At 41.3% G+C, this 21,202-nt stretch overlaps 1 protein-coding gene across 6 annotated transcripts in view; it reads left to right on the top strand.

Moving 5' to 3' along the window:
- Positions 1-21,202, top strand: part of UNKL (unk like zinc finger) — a 147,600-nt gene that overhangs the window by 25,347 nt on the left and 101,051 nt on the right. For 3 of the 6 annotated variants that reach the window (XM_077829347.1, XM_077829350.1, XM_077829348.1), the window contains 3 exons: positions 8,445-8,578; positions 19,236-19,371; positions 20,660-20,777. In XM_077829347.1, coding sequence (XP_077685473.1) covers positions 8,445-8,578; positions 19,236-19,371; positions 20,660-20,777 — 388 coding nt within the window. Of the gene's footprint in view, positions 1-658; positions 753-4,315; positions 4,480-8,444; positions 8,579-19,235; positions 19,372-20,659; positions 20,778-21,202 lie in introns of those variants that run through there. The other 3 variants (XM_077829351.1, XM_077829352.1, XM_077829353.1) reach the window with 3 other exon arrangements.

Genomic DNA, 21,202 nt, shown 5'->3' with positions numbered 1-21,202 from the left:
GATGTCAAGAGTAACAAGAAGGGTTTCTTCAGGTATGTTGGCAACAAGAAGAAAGCCAAGGAAAGTGTGGGCCCCTTACTGAATGAGGGAGGCAACCTAGTGACAGAGGATGTGGAAAAAGCTAATGTACTCAATGCTTTTTTTGCCTCTGTCTTCGCTAACAAGGTCAGCTCCCAGACTGCTGCGCTGGGCATCACAACATGGGGAATAGATGGCCAGCCCTCTGTGGAGAAAGAGGTGGTTAGGGACTATTTAGAAAAGCTGGATGTGCACAAGTCCATGGGGCCGGACGAGTTGCATCCGAGAGTGCTAAAGGAATTGGCAGCTGTGATTGCAGAGCCATTGGCCATTATCTTTGAAAACTCGTGGCGAACGGGGGAAGTCCCGGATGACTGGAAAAAGGCTAATGTAGTTCCAATCTTTAAAAAAGGAAAGAAGGAGGATCCTGGGAACTACAGGCCAGTCAGCCTCACCTCAGTCCCTGGAAAAATCATGGAGCAGGTCCTCAAAGAATCAATCCTGAAGCACTTACATGAGAGGAATGTGATCAGGAACAGTCAGCATGGATTCACCAAGGGAAGGTCATGCCTGACTAATCAAATCGCCTTCTATGATGAGATTACTGGTTCTGTGGATGAAGGGAAAGCAGTGGATGTATTGTTTCTTGACTTTAGCAAAGCTTTTGACACGGTCTCCCACAGTATTCTTGTCAGCAAGTTAAAGAAGTATGGGCTGGATGAACGCACTATAAGGTGGGTAGAAAGTTGGCTAGATTGTCGGGCTCAACGGGTAGTGATCAATGGCTCCATGTCTAGTTGGCAGCCGGTGTCAAGTGGAGTGCCCCAGGGGTCAGTCCTGGGGCCGGTTTTGTTCAATATCTTCATAAATGATCTGGAGGATGGTGTAGATTGCACTCTCAGCAAATTTGCAGATGATACTAAACTGGGAGGAGTGGTAGATACGCTGGAGGGCAGGGATAGGATACAGAGGGCCCTAGACAAATTGGAGGATTGGGCCAAAAGAAATCTGATGAGGTTCAATAAGGATAAGTGCAGGGTCCTGCACTTAGGACGGAAGAACCCAATGCACAGCTACAGACTAGGGACCGAATGGCTAGGAAGCAGTTCTGCGGAAAAGGACCTAGGGGTGACAGTGGACGAGAAGCTGGATATGAGTCAGCAGTGTGCCCTTGCTGCCAAGAAGGCCAATGGCATTTTGGGATGTATAAGTAGGGGCATAGCGAGAAGATCAAGGGACGTGATCATCCCCCTCTATTCGACATTGGTGAGGCCTCATCTGGAGTACTGTGTCCAGTTTTGGGCCCCACACTACAAGAAGGATGTGGATAAATTGGAGAGAGTCCAGCGAAGGGCAACAAAAATGACTAGGGGTCTGGAACACATGACTTATGAGGAGAGGCTGAGGGAGCTGGGATTGTTTAGCCTGCAGAAGAGAAGACTGAGGGGGGATTTGATAGCTGCTTTCAACTACCTGAGAGGTGGTTCCAGAGAGGATGGTTCTAGACTATTCTCAGTGGTAGAAGATGACAGGACAAGGAGTAATGGTCTCAAGTTGCAGTGGGGGAGGTTTAGGTTGGATATTAGGAGAAACTTTTTCACTATGAGGGTGGTGAAACACTGGAATGCGTTACCTAGGGAGGTGGTAGAATCTCCTTCCTTAGAAGTTTTTAAGGTCAGGCTTGACAAAGCCCTGGCTGGGATGGTTTAGTTGGGGATTGGTCCTGCTTTGAGCAGGGGGTTGGATTAGATGACCTCCTGAGGTCCCTTCCAACCCTGATATTCTATGATTCTATGAACACCTAGATCGTAGTGGTAGCCATGTTAGTCTGTATCAGCAAAAACAATGAGGAGTCCTTGTGGCACCTTAGAGATTAACAAAGTTGTTTGGGCATAAGCTTTTATGGGCTAAAACCCACTTCATCAGATTCATGGAGTGAAAAATACAGTAAGCAGTATTTCTATTACAGCACATGAAAAGATAGGAGTTGCCTTACCAAGTTGGAGGTCAGTGCTAACGAGGCCAATTCAGTTAAGGTGGAAGTGACCTATTCTCAACAGTTGACAAGAAGGGGTGAATATCAACAGAGGGAAAATTACTTTGTAGTACTAATGAGGCCAATGCAATCAAGGTGGATGTCACCCACTCCCAACAGTTGACAAGAAGGTGTGAGTATCAGCAGAGGGAAAATTACTTTTTGTAGTGACCCATCCACTGCCAGTTTTTATTCAGGCCTAATTTGATGGTGTCCAGTTTGCAAATTAATTCCAGTTCTGCAGTTCCTCGTCAAAGTCTGTTTTTGAAGTTTTTTGTTGAAGAATTACCACTTCTAAGTCTGTTATTGAGTTTCCAGGGAGATTGAAGTGCTCTCCTACTGGTTTTTGAATGTTACAATTCTTTATGTATGATTTGTGTCCATTTATTCTTTTGTGTAGAGACTGTCCGATTTGGCCAGTGTATATGGCAGAGGGGCATTGCTGGCACATGATGGCATATATCACATTGGTAGACATGCAGGTGAATGAGCCCCTGGTGGTGTGGCTGATGTGGTTAGGTCCTAAGATGGTGTCCCTTGAATAGATATGCAGACAGAGTTGGCAATCGGGTTTGTTGCAGGGATTGGTTCCTGGGTTAGTGTTTTTGTTGTGTGGTGTGTAGTTGCTGGTGAGTATTTGCTTCAGGTTGGGGGGCTGTCTGTAAGTGAGGACTGTCCTGTCTCCCAAGGTCTGTGAGAGTGAGGGATCGTCCTTCAGGATAGATTGTCGATCCTTGATGACGCGTTGGAGAGGTTTTAGTTGCGGGCTGTAGGTGACGGCTAGTGGCATTCTGTTCCTTTCTTTGTTGGGCCTGTCCTGTAGTAGGTGACTTCTGGGTGTTCTTCTGGCTCTGTCAATCTGTTTCTTCACTTCAGCAGGTGGGTACTGTAGTTTTAAGAACGCTTGATAGAGATCCTGTAGGTCTGAGGGATTAGAGCAAATGCAGTTGTATCTTAGAGCTTGGCTGTAGACATGGGATCGTGTGATGTGGTCTGGATGAAAGCCACTTCCACCTTAATTGAATTGGCCTCATTAGCACTGACCCCCCACCCCACACTTAGAAGGCAACTTCCATCTTTTTATGTGCTGTAATATATATACTGCTTACTGTGTTTTTCACTCGATGCATCTGATGAAGTGTGTTTTAGCCAATTAAAGCTTATGCCCAAATAAATTTGTTAGTCTCTAAGGTGCCACAAGGACCCCTCGTTGTTTTTACCTAGATCATAGACCTGAGTCACTGGAAAATGGTGACTGAGATATGGAAGGGTGCAGCAACACCAAGGTCCAGATTTTTTTTAAAGGTGTTTAGGCATTACTCTCAGCAGTGCAATGCCTAACAAATTTGGAGCCTACATTTCACTTTCAGAAGGGAATTAGGCACTTACAAGCCTAACTAACAATAGGATTTTGATGGATTTAGGCCCCTGAGTGCTGAAATTACCGTATATACTCGATCATAAGCCGGTTCGTTTATAAGCCGACCCCTCACAATGGATAAGTAAAAATGGTAAAAACTGTATGATCCTTTCATAAGCTGACCCTATATTTCAGGGGTTGGCAAACTTTGGCTCCCGGCCCGTCAGGGTAAGCTGCTGACGTGTTGGGACGTTTTGTTTACCTGGAGCATTCGCAGGCACGGAGCCCCTCAGCTCCCAGTGGCCGCAGTTTGCCATTCCCAGCCAATGGGAGCTGCGGGAAGTTAGTCTGGGAATGGCAAACCGCGGCCACAGGGAACTGAGGGGCTCCATGCCTGCAGACACTCCAGGTAAACAAAATGACCATGTATTAGATATTCAATTCATTTATTTCATAGAGTTTAAAATGTTGGTGTTGACCTGTTTATAAGCCGACCCCTGCTCTTTGATGTGTCACTTTTTTACCAAAAATATTCAGCTTATGAACGAGTATATACGGTACTTTTGAAAGTGAAGTGTAGGCTCATAAATCAGGCATTGCAATGCTGAGCGCAGCAATGCCTTAATACCTGTAAAAAATCTAGGCCCAAGGGCTTTCAGTTTTGCTCCAGAGCCGGACAGAGTTCTGGCATCATGACACGTGGCTTCCTACTGAACTGGAGTAAATATGAACTTAGTGTCCTCTATTAACCGTGATTTCCCAAGGGTGATCAGAAAATCATACAATACACGTCCCGAATGTTGCCAGGAATTTGGATCTCAGATAGTTTTGGTTTTCTGAACTCAAGAATCTGGCAGCAAAGCCACTTGTGCCTCTTCCAGATTTTCTGTCTCAATATCAGGGTCAGATACTTTACCCAGGTCCGAAGTCTCTGCATTTGTTGGCATAGGTCATCTGATTGTGGAGACCAGCCTTTCTCAGGAGTGCCTGGGAGATGATTTTGAAGAGTTGGAAAATGTTGTCTAGAATATCCTATGCAGCCAGAGAGAGAAGATTTTTTTTCATGGTAAGCACATAGAAACATGAAACCTGTCTCATCGCCAGTCCCAGACCTCTGAGGACACATAGTGAGAATCCAGACTTCTTGAGACACAATAAGTTCCCTTCAAATTAATTTTTCAGTGATGGCAGCATATCATGTTCCATATCATGTTCCAAGGTGTGGGTGTACCAGGGATTTATATAGAGGCAATATGATATTTTCTGTCTTATTATCTGTCCTTTTCCTAATGATTCCCAACATTCTGTTAGCTTTTTTGACTGTTGCTGCACATTAAGTGAATGTTTTCAGAGAACTATCCAGAGTGACTCCCAAGATCTCTTGAGTGGTAACAGCTAATTTAGACCCCCCATCATTTTATATGTGTAGTTGGGATTATGTTTTCCAATGTGCATTACTTTGCATTTATTGACATGGAATTTCATCTGCCATTTTGTTGCCCAGTCACCCAGTTTTGAGAGATCCCTTTGTAACTCTTCGCATTCTGCTTTGCACTTAACTGTCTTGAGTAGTTTTGTATGATCTGTAAATTTTGCCACCTTACTGTTTACCCCCCTTTTCCAGATAATTTATGAACATGTTGAATGGTACTGATCCCTGTACAGACCCATGGGGAACACCAGTATTTACCTCTCTCCATTATGAAAACTGACCATTTTTTCCTACCCTTTGTTTCCTATCTTTTAACCTGTGTTTGTATGCCCTATAGTCAAGAATGTTTCTAAGTGGCCTTATCTAATATTTTTCCAACTGTGCATGAACTGGTATATTTGTAGGATCTTAACTTCATCCTAATGAAGCTCTCATAGTCTCCGAATGAGACTCTGGGAGAGAATTACTTCTGTGGCTTGTCAAATGCTCATGGGCCTTGTGATGATAACATTAGCCAAAAGAGTCAGCAAGTGCCAGGCTTTAATTGTTGCATCTGAAGAAGTGGGGTTTTTTACCCATGAAATCTTATGCCCAAATAAATCTGTTAGTCTTTAAAGTGCCACCGGACTCCTCATTGTTTTTGTGGATTCAAACTAACACAGCTACCCCTCTGATGTTTGTTACACAGCCTTTGATTATTTTTATTATTTGTTACAAGAGCACCTAGAGTCTCTGATCAAGATTGGGACATTATTGTGCTATAAACTGTACCCGCAAGTAATAAGAAAGTTCAAACCCTGAAGATTTACTAGTATAAACAGAGGAGAGACAAAGGAAGAAGATGAGAAGAACATCTTCATCCCAAATTAATTCTTAAAATGGCCTTTGATTTTCATCTGAATCACATCCTCAGTTTACTTCCTTTCTTCCTCACATTCTTTTTACTGTAAAGGAAGGTCAATTTAAATATAATAGATGCTATGAAGGGCCTTGGCTATGGCCTGAAAAGAACAAAATTATTCCATAAATATACTAGATTATCTGTAGTTTATAGTGATAGTTAGGAGCCAAACTGTTTCCACAACACCTTTCAAAGCAGATCAAACCTCTATAGAAACATGCCATGAGATCCAGTCCCTGAAGATGTCAGAGTGCATTTATTAGCTCCAAGATGGCCTTGAAGGCATTGCTTTGGAATGTGACAGTTGTAGAAATATATAGAGCTGCCAGTTCCTACCTTTATGCAGCATTATCTCTTGACCTTGCCTCAATATCTAATGTTCAGTTCACAATCTATGCAGTGAGTCATTTCTACCTCTCCGGAGGTTTGTTGTTGCTCTCAACCAAGATGAATGTCTCAAACTTGCTAATAAATTGTTCTTGGATGAATTAGCAGATGTGTTGTAAGCAAAACATGAGAAGTAATTCTTCTACTCTATTCAGCATTAATAAGGCCTCATCTGGAGTACTGTGTCCAGTTCTGGGCAGCACATCAGAAAAGATGTGGACAAATTGGAGAAGGTCCAGAGGAGAGCAACAAAAACAATTAAAGGCCTAGAAAATGTGATATATGAGGTAAGATTGAAAAAATTGGGTTTATTTAGTCTGGAGAAGAGAAGATTTAGGAAGGACGTAAGTCTTCAAGTACATAAAAGGTTGTTATAAAGAGAACAGTGATAAATTGTTCTCCTTAGTCACTGAGGACAAGAAGTAATGGGCTTAAATTGCAGCAAGGGAGATTTGGGTTAGACATTGTGAAAAACTTCCTAACTATAAAGGTAGTTAAGCACTGGAACAAATTACCTAGGGAGGTTGTGGAATCTCCATTATTGGAGGTTTTAAAGAACAGATTAGGCAAACACCTGTCAGGGCTGGCCTAGATAAATTTAGCCCTGCCTCAGTGCAGGGGACTGGACTAGATGACCTATTGAGGTCCCTTCCAGTTCTACATTTCTGTGATCTATAACGATGATATTTGAAGTAGAAAATAGTTAGTTACTTGTAGCTGGAGTCTCTTAAGGTTCACATGGGGAGAACAGAGAATATGTGGGATGACATTTCCTCCAGATATGACCCTGCCTGGGATATTCCATTGCTCTAGAAGAAATATGTGCTGTGCCTTAACGGTAGCAGTTTCTACAGTGGTCTGGGCTTGATGGAATGTGACTGCACCTTCCATGAGAGTGGAGATGCTTACTGATAATATGCAAACTAGATACCATTAACTTGGGTTTGAATAGAGACTGTGAGTGGCTGGGTCATTAGACATATTGAATCTTTATTTCCCCATGTTAAGTATCCTCACACCTTCTTGTCAACTGTCTAAATGGGCCATCTTGATTATCACTACAAAAGTATTTTTCTCCTGCTGATAATAGCTCATCTTAATTAATTAGCCTCTTACAGTTGGTATGGCTATTTCCACCTTTTCATGTTCTCTGTATGTATATATATATATATCTTCTGACTATATGTTCCATTCTGTGCATCCGATGAAGTGGGCTGTAGCCCATGAAAGCTTATGCTCAAATAAATTTGTTAGTCTCTAAGGTGCCACAAGTACTCCTGTTCTAGTTACAGGTGAGTAACTTTTCTTCCTTCCTTGTTGTGTATACCCTTCAAATCCAGTATGTGAAAACTGTTGTTAAATGCCCTTTTAAATAGGCATTCAGTCACACAGCATCTGTGTTTACATTTTATGTGCTGCTCCTTCTGGTTTAGTAATTTTTATTGCTCCCACCGAGGAATTCCTTCCAAATATATTGTAGAGAACAATAAACATAATTCTTTTTGGTGAGGTGCCCAGAAATAAAAATTTTAAGTCTGTAAGCACTTTAGAACAGGGCTTTTTTTGTTCTTGTACAGTTGGGACCCTGACCCATGATTGGGTGCCCCTATTCACTACCAGAGTACAAATAGTAATAGGTAGGGTGTCATAGAAATGGTAGAGAAAGGGATTATATTTTTTCCTGTCCAAGATATGATGTGTCGATATAAGGGCCACAAAGCATGGTTTCAATATCCCATCAGAAAGTTGTATCAGCCTTGCCATTCATTATCACTGTAGCTTTCCAAATTTCTGCCATTGAAAATCTTTGTTTTGCCACATTGTATTAGCTCATTTTTGTCTAAAATAATCTTATTTATGCTGTATTTGTATTTCTGCCATATTTTAACCTGTTTAGTTCCTCTTGCATTATTGCTCTTTCTTGGATACATGCAACATTGTCCAATATAATGTCATTTGTACATTTCTTTAGTGTGTTCTTGACAGTCCTCTTTATCAGTTTAAGATGTTAAATGCAACTGTACCTCACACCAGTTATTACCTCTTTCTGCCTTGTGCCTATCCCTTTGTTAACATATATAATTATCCTTTGTTGTGATGCTTTCACCTGTATCAATCCATGTAACAATGCCAAGGCAAGACAATTTGAGTTTTTCAAATAAGGCTTTGTGAGGCATGGCATAAAACCCGGGCTAACAAAGTCAGTGGCAAAACTCCTATTAACTTCCATAAAGCCAGGATTTCATCCACAATCGGGACATTTAATGAAGATACACAGTATGGTAAAATTATCTTCTGTTCTCCATTTCAGGGAACTTCAGGCACAGGAAGCCTTACAGAATGGGCAGCTAGGAGGTGGAGAAAACATCCCTGACCTACAGCCAGGAATTCTAGCTAGCCAAGCAATGATTGAAAAAATTCTTAGTGAGGATCCGAGATGGCTGGGTAATGTTCTATATTTTGTCTTCTCATCACTGTTTCTATATCTGTCTAGACCTATTTTGACTTTTATTGGAGAGGCTTCAATAGTTATGTTGAATAAAGGAGTGATTGTGTGTGTTGTAACGGAGTTCCTCCTCTGCCTTGGTGGGTCCTGCACTTATTGGCGGATTTTCTCGCCTCAGAGGTTCACGGCAGCCCTCAGTTTGGCCACTTTCATGGCTCAGATCTGCCGTTCACTGAGTTAACCTCATTACTGGCTAGCATGGGGAAAGGGAGGAGAACAATCCCCGCAGTCTCTGCTGATCCACATAGTGGATCGGGGAACAGGCCAGAGACCTTCCCCACTGGTGGAACCTGCAGTCCCATTCAAATCCTCCGGTAAAAAGTAGGGAGTTGGAGGGATGGGGGGAACCCGGTCCCCCCCTCTACTCCGGGTGCCAGCCCAGGTCCCTGTGGATTGCAGCTGTCTACAGTGGCTCCTGTAACAGCTGTGTGACAGCTGCAACTCCTTGGGCTACTTCCCCATGGCCTCCTCCCAACACCTTCTTTATTCTTACCACAGGACCTTCCTCCTGATGTCTGATAATGCTTGTACTTCTCAGTCTTCCAGTAGGACACCTTCTCACTCTCAGCTCCTCGCACACACCACAAACTGAAGAGAGTTCCTTTTTAAACCCAGATGCCCTGATTAGCCTGCCTTAATTGATTCTGGCAGCTTCTTGATTGGCTGCAGGTATTCTAATCAGCCTGTCTGCCTTAATTGTTTCCAGAAAGTTCCTGATTGTTCTGGAACCTTCCCTATTACCTTACCCAGGGAAAAGGGACCTACTTAACCTGTGGCTAATATATCTGCCTTCTATCACTCTCCTGTAGCCATCTGGCCCGACCCTGTCACAGTGTGTACACACACACACACAATAGTATGGGTGTTTGGAAAAAAAATCATGCAGTCAAGCCCATTTATATTCAAATAGCATACTGGAAATTCCTGTCTATTGAAAGTGTTTCTTTTGTACCAAACTTTTTTTCATTCACTCAGTACAAATGTGGCTATTTTGAGGGAATTGATACATATTTTCCTGATTTAAAGTCAGTAAGAAAACTATCTTGTGCCAAATGATACTGATGTCACTTGAATCTTTTTTTGATTGTTGTTTTTAGTCAACTTTTAAAGGATATTTCTTTTGCTTAACTTGATTAACAAGAACCAGAAAACAAAGAAATGTTACTTGTTTTAGGCTTTGAGTGAATTCTTTAAAATCCAATATTACTGTAAATTTATTAATCTGACAGGTCACTTAAAATAAGCCCAATTGCTCTAGTTTTCTTTAAGCTTTTAGTCTGGTTGTGATTTTCGGTATTTGGTGTCATTTATTACATAACCATGAATTTTTAAAATCAGCAGAACATTAGTGGTTGTACCTAAATGCTACTTTGTAACAGATGGAACACAAACTGGTGCAGTACCTCTGGTCTTCAAGAGTAAAGTTTTTTTATTTCTTTGTTTTAGGTAGATTTGTATTATTTACAGTATGCAAGGGGAAGACAATTATACAGGAAAGACAGATGAGGGGAGTAGTGAGTATCTAAAGAATTCTATAAAATTGGGCAAGAACAAGATTCTGAGTGGAGAGGACCACACAGTTGAATCTATAAGAAATATGAATCCCAAGTTATAAGAAAGTAACTATATTAGTAGAGCTTTACTATAAGTCTCTGTATCAAGAAAAGGAAATTGAGCACACTATGTTCAGAGAGATCCCAGGCAGCAAAATCTAACAAAATAAGTGGAGAGAGAAGAAGGAGATCCAGGGATTAGGTTGCTATCATGGGATTTTCTAGACCTGGATTCTGTTCCCTGCTCCACCCACAGACTCCCAGAGACACCTTTGGCAAGTCGCTTAGTCTCTCTGAATCTCAGTTCCCCATCTGTAAAATGAAGATAACAGAACTCCCCTTAGGCGTGTTGTGATGATGAATACATTGACTGTGAAGTGCTCAGATACTATAGCATTGGGGCCAAATAACAAGTTAGAATAGAATAGACTTGAACTACCTGCATATAAACAGATGAAATGGCAAAACGGGACAAAACGGAGAGAAAAAAATTCTCAGTACTCTGATTGTTTTTGGAACAGATTGTGTCAGAGCATGTAAGAGGAGTGGCTATTTTCAAATAAGTAACATTCAGGAGTTGATTCAAAAAATAACAATCCTACTAAAGTAATGCTAACCACAACATAATTTTCAAGATTTCTGTAGGGAGTAATGTACCAAAAAGTGACTTAGTGACATTAAACTTTGGAAAGGGAGATCTCAATACAATGAGGTGGTTAGTCAAAAAGGCCCTAAAGTCAAACGTAAAGCAAAATGGCATGGTTGCTACTTAAAACAAAATAATAATAGTCTCAGAAGGCATGCCCATTGGACAAAAGGGCCGCCAGGAAGACAAGGTGTAAACCACTGTAGCAGAGTGGCAAGGGTCGAGAAGCCAAACGTAATACTTCAAAATTTAAAAACCTAATCCTCGTGAAATCAGTAAACAGGAGTATAAATTACAGTAAGTGATAATATAAGAGGAAATTAGAAGGGCTAAAATGGATTTTGAAGAACAAATAGGTAAGTATCGAGAACAAACAAGGGATTATTTTAAGTATAGCAGAAGCATGAACCTGCAAAATAATTAGTCTCCTGGATCACCAGGGGCTAAAAGGAGCAATTAAGGAAGATAAGGATGTTGCTTAGAGGCTAAATGACTTCTTTGGATCGGTCTTGACTGCAGAGAATTGTGGGGCCTGTACATTTATATGATTAACAAGAATATCCAGAGTTGTTGTTAGTTGTTGGTAGCACAGTGTTTCAAAGGGGTATTAAACCTCATGCTTCAGGGTTTAAACTAAACTAATCTCTAACTCTTAGAGTTTTGATGAAACCTAATGGGACAGATTATCCCACACCCTGTCTGCTGCAGGGGTTCCTTCACCTTCCTGTGAAGCATCCAGTGTCAGCCACTATCGGAGAGAGAATACTGGACTAGATTAACAGATTTTAAGCCCGGAAGGTACCATTGATTGTCTAGCCTGATCACTGAATAATACAGGCCAAAGAACTTCACCTAGAAATTTCTGCATCAAGCCTGTAATATCTAGCTGAACTATAGATATCTCTTAGCCCTGGTCTCACTGGGGAGTCATAGCTGAAATTGGCGTAGCTGAAATTGGCGTATTTTAGGTCGACTTACCTGGCCGTGAGGACGGCGGCAAGTCGACTGCTGCTGCTCCCCCATCAGCTCCGCTTCCGCCTCTCACGAGCTGGAGTTCCGGAGTCGACAAGACGTGATAAATCGATCCCTGATAGATGGATCACTACCCGCTGATCCAGCGGGTAGCAAAGACCTGCCCTTAGAAAGATATCTAGTCTTGATTTAAAGTCTTCAAGTGATGGAGAATCTATCACATTCATTGATAAGTTGTTGCAATGCTTAATTACACTCACTTAAAAAAATTGAGCATTATTTCTAGTTCGAATTTGGTTAGCTTCAGCTTCCGTTAGCTGGATCATGTTTTGCCTTTTAATAGTATACTAAAGAGCTGTCTACTGTCAAAAATGTATATTCATAAATACTAGTTATGAAGTGCAGAAAATTTATAAAGGAAACTGAAAGCTACAGGGGAAAAACCATGGCTAGCAGAGCTAAGGACAGTAAGAACACAAATATAATATGAACAAAAGGAATCTTAACAGTGATATAAGCCCATTACTAGATGGAAATAGGAGAATTGTTAATAATGTTGCAGATTAGCCAGAAGTGTCTAAATATTTTTGTTGTGTATTTGGAAAGAGCTGAAATGAGGTATGATACCACATGAGGATGATGAACTACTTTCCACAGTCTCTACTAGGGAAAAACATTTTAAAATCAGCAGATCACGATAACAGGAACCCAAGAGTCACAATTTAGGAACAAGGAATGCATGCCATACCTACAGAATAGGGTATTGTATCCTGGAAAGCAGGATTCTAAAAAGGATTTAGGGGTCTGAGTGGACAAACAGTTGAACTTGAGCTCCCAGTATGATGCTGTGAATAAAAGGGCTAATGTTTGGGTATATAATAAAGAGGGAAGTAGGAGTAGGGAGGTGATTTTTACCTCTTTGTACAGCATTAGTGAGACAGGTATTGGAATACTGTGTCATGTTCTGGTTTCCACATTCTGAAAAGATATTGAAAAATTGTAGAAAGTGCAGAGAATAGCCACAAAAAAGATTCAGTGATTGGAAAAATGCCTAAGTGAGATACTGAAGAAGCTTGATTTGTTTAGCGTAGCAAAAAGATTAAGAGGTGACCTGACTACAGTGTATAATTTCCTTCAATGGAGAAAATATCAGCTACTAACAGTCTCTTTAACCTGGAGGATAAATGTATAACAAGAAGGCTGGAAGTTAAAGCCAGACAAATTCAGACTAAAAATTGAGCACAATGTTTTAACAGTGAGGGTGATTTAACCATTCAAACAAACTACCAAAAGGAAGTGTAGATTCTCCATCTCTTGATGTCATCAAATCAAAACCGGATGCTTTTCTGGAAGATATGCTTTAATTCAACACCAGGGCTCCGTACATGGGTAATTAGTTATAATTCCATGGCCTGTATTGTACAGAGGTCAAGCTAAAGGATGGTCCCATCTGGCCTTAAAAACTGAAAATCTATGAAAAAATTCTTCCCCATGTAGGTACCTCTTATCTTTCTCTTGGATAAACTAATTAGATTGTGTCTTTCATTTTTCACTGAAAAGCAGAATTTTTCAGATCTTGAATTATTCTCATAACTCCGTTCTGAGCCCTTCCCCATTGTTCCACATGCTTTTTGAAGTGAGGATGCCAGAATTGAATATAATTCCAGTAATTGTCTCACCATGGTAACTAAGAGGTTAAGCATGATTGATTAATATTCCTAATTTGATATTCCCCTGATTATACATTCAAGGACCATGTTTAACTTCTTAGTTACAGCATCACACTGAGAGCTCATGTTTAAGGCTATGATTTAGTCACGGCTGTTTTTAATAAAAGTCACGGACAGGTCACTGGCAATAACCAAAAAATCATGGCTAGTGACTTGTCTGTGACTTTTACTAAAAATACCCCTAACTAAATCTTAGGTGCTGGGGGCAGGGAGGGCTGCTCCAGCGAACACTGCTTCTCCTCTGGGCTGGGGGTGGCCTGGGGCTCCACTGCTGCCCCTGGACCTCTGATCTGGGGCAGCGCCCAGGACCAGTTGCCTGGGGCCGCCAGAGTAGCAGCTGGTGTGGTTGGCCCCAGGGCCGCCCCAGCTACTCGGGCGGCCCTGGGGTCAGCTGCTACAGCTGTGGAAATTACAAAGGTCCCGGAAAGTCACGGAATCCATGACTTCCGTGACCGCTGTGAAAGACTCGCAGCCTTACTTATGTTCAGTTGGAAATCTACCATGGCCTGTAAGTCTTTTTCAGCCACGCTGCATTCCAGGATACAGTCCTGCTTCTTGTGTGACCTACATTTTTTTATTCTTAGATGTATGACTTGCATTCGGCTGTATTTAATGCATGTTTTTTCAAAGGAGTCTGCATTACTACATAATCCATATAATTCCGTATAACTGACTAGTCCCTACCATCATTTACCATTTCACCAATTGTTGGAATTACTGTTATAGAATTAGTATAAAAGATATCACTATGACATCAGCTCAAACATAAATTCCTTTATTAATTGTAAAGGCCAAATGGTATTTATACAGTTGCTTAAGCAATAAGCAATTCCTACATTCATACAATAGCACACATTCATAAGCATTTGATCGGAGTACTCAGGAAAAGAGAGAACCCTTTCATACTGCTTGCTGCAGCATGATCAGGTGGGATCTGATAAATACCCTGAGCAAGCCTGGTTCTTTTATACAAAGCAACAAATAATTGATGTCGTCATCCTATCTGAAAACCAGGTTTTACCACTTTGGGGCTGGGTAGAATCATGACTGGTGTGGAAAAAGTAAATAAGGCAGTGTTATTTACTCCTTTTCATAACACAAGAACTAGGAGTCATCAAATAAAATTAATAGGCAGCAGGTTTAAAACAAACGGAAGTATTTCTTCACACGACGCACAGTCATCCTGTGGAACTCTTTGCCAGAGGATGTTGTGAAGGCCAACACTCTAACAGGGTTCAAGAAAGTACTAGATAAATTCATGGAAGATAGGTCCATCAGTGGCTTTTAGCCAGGATGGTGTCTCTAGCCTCTGTTTGCCAGAAGCTGGGAATGGGCGCCAGGGGATGGATCACTTGACGATTATCTGTTCTGTTCATTCCCTCTGGGGCACCTGGCATTGACCACTGTCGGAGGACAGGATGCTGAGCTGGATGGACCTTTGGTCACATTCTTATGTTATGACCCTCTTCCTGGCCTGGGGCAGAACCAGATATGGCAGTTGGACCTCTTTCTTTCAGATTATTTTAAATTTATAAATCTTAAAGCTGGTTGTACCTGACATTTTATCTTGTTACACATGTCCATATTCTAAGATAACACGGGTATGTTAAAGGTAGCTATCAGTTTATCACAAAACACTGCTTTTTTGGTCGGTGGAACTGATTTGTTACCATCTCCTATAATTTTAGAGGCTTCTTTTAGCTCATTAGCCACTTTCCAAACTCAGCATCCTCCCAACACTTGTCTTGCTAGATGCTACATTCCTTCTAACTTTTTTACCTATTATTTTCAAGCTCTTATTACATTTGTTAACCACCGACATTTTGCAGAAGCTGCAAAGCACATGGCTAAACTAACCTTACCCCTTCTGTTCTGAAACCATCCTATACCAATCTTTGTGTCATCTTCAAATTTTACCAGTAAAATTTTATATTTTGTTCCTATCATTAATAAAGATGCTGAATAGCATTGGTCCAAAACAGTTTTCTGTATAACTCCACTAGATACATCCCCATGGGATGATAATTCCCCATTTACAATTACATTTTGAGATCCATCAGTTAACCCAGTTTTTAATCCATTTAATATGCGTTACATTGATCTTGGTATAGTGCTGATTTTTTTTAATCAGATTGGCATGCTGGGCCATGTCAAATGTCTTATGGAAGTCTAAGTATATTATGTCAATTATATTATTAAGTATATTATTCATCAGAGATGTGATCTCATCAGAAAGTGATATGAAACTTGTTTGAGAAGACCTATTTTTCATAAAACAATGGTGATAGATATTCATTATGATGCCATCATTTAATTCTTCACTGATTGCATCCCAATTCAGTCTTTCCATGAATTTACCCAGGATTGATGACAGACCAAGTGGTCTGTAGTTATCTGGGTCATTTTGTTTATCCTTTTAAAATATTGGCAAAACACATAGTGTTGTTTTTCGTCTAAATGCTCTGGTGTTTCCCCATAGTTCCAAGAGGTGTTAAAAACAATTAAAGGTTCAGAGAGGTGCTTGGCCCTAGATGGACAGAGTGAGAGAGACAGTCAGGTAAAGGGCAGGTGGGAATCCGGAAACTAGAGGTGGTCTCCAGGGGAAGCAGCAGCGAGCAGAAAGCTGTCTGCAGGGTCTCCCTGGAGGAGACTATGGCTTTATGATCCATTGTCGTAATTCCTATGCTTCTGTGTTCCAAAGAGGATGCATCTACTCAAAGTGGATTTTCAGCTTTGTTTTTCAGATAGCTTCGTGGAGAAGAATCTTGGTGGCGGGGAGGGGAGGAAGTTGTGACAAATTGGGTTTGATACTAAGTTTGCTTGGCAGCATGACTAAGAAGTCATCATTTTCCTTTTTTAAATTAAAGATTCTAGTATTCAGTACAAGTAAGCTAATACAGGAGAATTTCCACAGTAACCATAACTTTGACCTTTTAGTACATATGAAGCATTTGCCTTAGCAGTATTTTAAAATCATTCAGAATTCTGCATGTACATAAGTTGCTGTGGAGCTGTAACTTTGAATACCCTGACTCTTAATAAATTTCAGTTCTCAAATGTAATGTTCCATGTCAGTTATTTCGGATTGAACTTCCTTGTTTTCTTAATGGTAAAAGTGAGTAATTACCTCCTCCCACCCTCATCCTGGTCCAGCTCTTGTCCTTTCTAAATTAAAGTCAGGTAGCTTCCTTCTCCATGCTACGTGGGTGTTTACAGTCTAAATCTAATAGATATTGGGAGATCATTAGCCTAACAAATGTAACAAAAACCTTCACATTGTTATATAACAAAAGCCAATGGACACGTGTCCAAAAATTCATCCAGATCTAAATGGACTATAACCAGATGACCAAAAGGCACATCGCTGTCTTAGGGATTATGTTTTAGGGTACAGGAATAAAGTAGTGTCCCTTTATATAGTTTGTGTCCTTTATGGTGCTCACTATGTTCTGTGTTTTAGAAGCTGCCAGAAACTAGTCAGAGCAACATGTATGTATGTAGATAGGTTAGCATGTTTATGTGTATTTAGTAAACATGGTTATTTGGGGCCCACCTCTGTCTTTGTGGTTTCTTGTATGAAGAGCAAAAAAGACAAAAATGCGTCTACCAGATTTTATATTTCTGCCACCAGCCACTGAGAATAGTAGAGCTATTGCAACTGGTTTTTGTAACGGCAGAAGTGTACTGCTCCCCCACTCTTTGCATCTGAAAATAACTGAACCTTTTTTTTCTTTAATTTTTAAAAATAATCACTCTTGAGTGGAAAATTACTGTGGGAAAATACTTTTTATATTAAGGTCATGACTGAATTTTATTGGTATAGCTTTGCATTTGTCAGCCTAATGGAAGAAGTGAGATTTTGAAAGGGATATGAATGATAACAGGGAAGTTGCCAGATGCATTGGGATAGAGAAGCCATTCCATATCGGGGCGGGGGGAAGTATGAAAGTGTGAGATGAAAGGCTTTGCCAATGATGTTAACTTTACCATTCCTAGGAGGGAATAGGAGACACTCTAAGAGACAAACAGATGTTGACCTAAAAAGAACAGGAGGACTTGTGGCACCTTAGAGACTAACAAATTTATTTTGAGTATACGCTTTCGTGAGCTACAGCTCACTTCATCAGATGCATTTTTTTTTTCCCCAGTCTCTGACCCCGTCCGGGTTCCCCCCGGAGACACGGCCCTACTCCCAGCCCCAGCGGGGGGTGAGGAAGGGGGGGATGGGACACGACATGGGTAACAGGGCTGGCTTTCAGCACGCCCACTGTTAAGTGTTTCAGTACCACTGAACGGAAAGGTATCCAGTATATACTAGAAGACAGTTGAAGATGTGACTGTATGTAAGAAGGCAAGTTAAGTGGTGAAGTAAAGAAGTAAACATAGAAGATATTTGAACCATGCGGGATGAGATTGTTGAGAGAGAGATGAGAAAGGGATCAAGGACAGAGCCCTTAGAGATGCTAGCAAAGTGGGAGAGTAAGAGGAACTGTCAAAGGAAATATTGAAGAAACAATTGGAAAGATACCAAGTGAATACAGGGCCATGGAAACCAAGGGAGGAAGTATAATCAGAGAAGTTGGAATGATCTGAAGTATCAAAGGCAGGGAGAAGATTAAGGACAAGGATAGAGGAATGACCCTGAGACCTTGTCAAGACCATCTTATTGGAGAACGTTAGTAAGAGCAGGTGTGGTGAAGTAAAGAATGCTAAAGTCATACTGAAGGAAATCCAGAAGGGAACGTTGCATAAGGTCCTAGTTATATGTCTTACTAAAATGAATAATATACTTTCAAATTTTTAATATTGAAGAGCTTATTTTTATTTTGCTTTTAAGATTTATAAGTATGAGACTATATGAAGAATACTGGGGAAAAAATAAAAAATACTTATATTGAGAGCTTCTGGACATTTGTGTGATGTTGGGATTCTGCTAGTATTTTATTTGTGTTTAGTGTGATGGCAAAATTTTTATGTAATATAAAAATGATAAAGCTTTAGTCAGACTGCCTAATGACAATAAAATCCACGTCTCACCCTAATCGTTTGTGAATGGTGATGTATAAGGCTCTGATTTAGTCACAGATGTCACAGCAGTCATGGATTCTGTGACTTTACCCGACCTCCATGACATCTTCTGCTTCAGCTGTCAGCAGGACCCTGCAGTGGGGGCTAGGTGCCCCCCTCATGGCTTCCCAGGGCTGTGGCGGGGGCTGCAGCCAGGGCCGCACACCCCTGTCCCTCAGCTGCGGCCAGCTCTGGATGGGAGGAGGGCGCTGCACCCCCTGCTGCGGCCACTGGAGCCAGGACTGTGCCCCCCCTCCGTGGTGGGGGTGTTGGCCTGTCGCCCCCCCCGCCCTACTCCGGCCCCCCCCCCCCCCCCCCCCCCGCATGAGACTCCATTCCTCCCTCCTACTTAGCCTCACTTCCAGTTATTTTTAGTAAAGCCAGGGACAGGTCACGGGTTCTGTGAATTTTTGTTTGTGAATTGTGCATGACCTGTCTGTGACTTTTACTAAAAATAACCGTGACAAAATCTTAGTGTTAATGATGTGTACAAACCAGGATTTTTATATAAAAGAAAAGCAAAATTTTATTGCTTTCAAGGATTTTATTGATACCTGGATTCGTTAAAGGTATTCTAAATGCAAAGTTAAAGTGTTAACATATTTTAAATTTCTTAATCTGTTTACAGATACTAATTTTGTATTAGCTGGCTACAAGACAGAACAGTGCACGAAACCCCCGAGACTCTGCCGCCAGGGTTATGCATGCCCTCATTATCACAACAGCCGAGATAGAAGACGGAATCCCAGAAGATTCAAATACAGGTGCATAAATAAATACTAAGAACATGCTTTCCTAACTATGGGTCTACGCCCCCCATGAATCAATAGAACAGTTATTGGGGGCTTATTTCTTTGGATTACACTAACAGTGCAACTGGGTATACCTAGTTTAACAGTATTAGATTTTTGTGACAAGCCCCATAAAACTATAGGAAACAAACTTCAGAATGATTGGACAGCCCTGAATAGGAAAGTAATTAAAATATGACTAAAACATCAGTCTTCCCTGGGAGGAGGTGAAACTGTTTCTGCATCTCCTGGCACCAACTCAAAATCTCAATTGTTCCTCCTTCAGCTGCTGTTAATAGACAAAAGGACCCTTGATAACTTCTGGATTTAGCTGATTCCTCCTGCTACAAATTCCTTTCCCCAGGCAATACTTTCATAACCAAACTTTGCTAAAAAACATACTGACATTTGACTTTTAGTATGAATTGGTGGCCTGAGAAATGTAGTTTTTCAGTTTCTATATCCTCAGTTCAGTCGTGCAGTATTGATGAGATTGACCTAACAATCTCATGATTGTAAGTAACCATCACAAAACACAAGAGAAATTGAATTTAGCTGTGGTTTATGCATTACTTCTGGGGGAATTCTGCGTTATTGCGCAATGTGGAATTTTGCAGAAATCAATGTTTTTTGCACATAATTTCCTTACCCGCACAGAAATGGGCTGCAGTGCTGCTGGCTGCCGCTAGGGGCTGCTGGACCCGGCAAAGCCCAGGTCGCTCATAAAAGACACTGTTGGTGGGGAGGGGGAGAGAGCTAGAGGGTTCCTGACAGCTGCAGTTCCCTGCATGCCCTGAGGGAAGGAGAGGGTGGTGCGCAGGAAACTCTGTGCAAGCCTGACTGAGCATCAGGCTGTTTCTCCTGCTGGATCTCTGGGCTCTGAGGGTAGGGGGTAGGTGTCTGGGCTGGGGGCATGGCTGGGCTTGTGGGGGGGGTGTGGGTATCTGGGCAAGGGGGGGCCCTGCAGCTGGGCTGTGGGGAAGAGAGGGTGCAGGTATCTGGGCAAGGGGGCAGAATTCCCCCAGGAGTAAGCATCCTTTTAGCAAAAGAGCATTTGCCCAAAGAGCTCCCAAAATATTGCTGGCCCACATCTGTAGGCTTCAGAGGCCCCAAAGCCTGGCTCTGGCGATAAGCTGTTGTTGCAGAAATGGAAACAGTGGGCTTCAACAGCTGAGGTGCTACTTTGGACTTAATGGGAAAATATTTGAGTTTGCTGCTGGGGAATTAGTACAAATGCATTTTTGGATTTCACTTTTTCCAGGTCTACTCCATGCCCCAGTGTAAAACATGCAGATGAGTGGGGTGAGCCTTCCAAGTGTGAAAATGGGGATAACTGTCAGTATTGCCATTCTCGTACTGAACAGCAGTTCCATCCTGAGGTAAGAACTGAGGTTATCTTCCCCCACTGTTTAATGTGTTAAATTGAACATGGTTTATCTTAATAATGGAAATAGACAAATATTTCATTTATCATAAGGGCATATCATATAATAAATCTAATTAGTTTTCTGATCTGTTAAAGAAGTTGCAAGATTTCTGCAACAGTTTTAAGTTGCCTGTTTTAATGTGCTAACTAATACTAGCAATTTTATTTCTGAAGACTGTCTGTGACCTGTCTTCAGAGCACTGTAACTTCACATGTCATCTTAAAAGTAGATATATTTTATCCAGAGCTGTATGGAATCTGGAGAGTCGTTCATGCAGTAGTTGAGTTAGTGGATATATTTGCTTTAAAACAAAACAATTTGCTAGGAATATCATTTGTACAGTTACATTAGTCACCTACTAGCATCTTTTAGAACAC

Source organism: Eretmochelys imbricata, chromosome 10 (genome assembly GCF_965152235.1).
Source record: "Eretmochelys imbricata isolate rEreImb1 chromosome 10, rEreImb1.hap1, whole genome shotgun sequence".
In the NCBI taxonomy this organism is placed as follows: Eukaryota; Metazoa; Chordata; order Testudines; family Cheloniidae; genus Eretmochelys; species Eretmochelys imbricata.
Note: the sequence above shows the minus strand (reverse complement) of the source record. Positions and strands in the feature narration are given on the sequence as shown.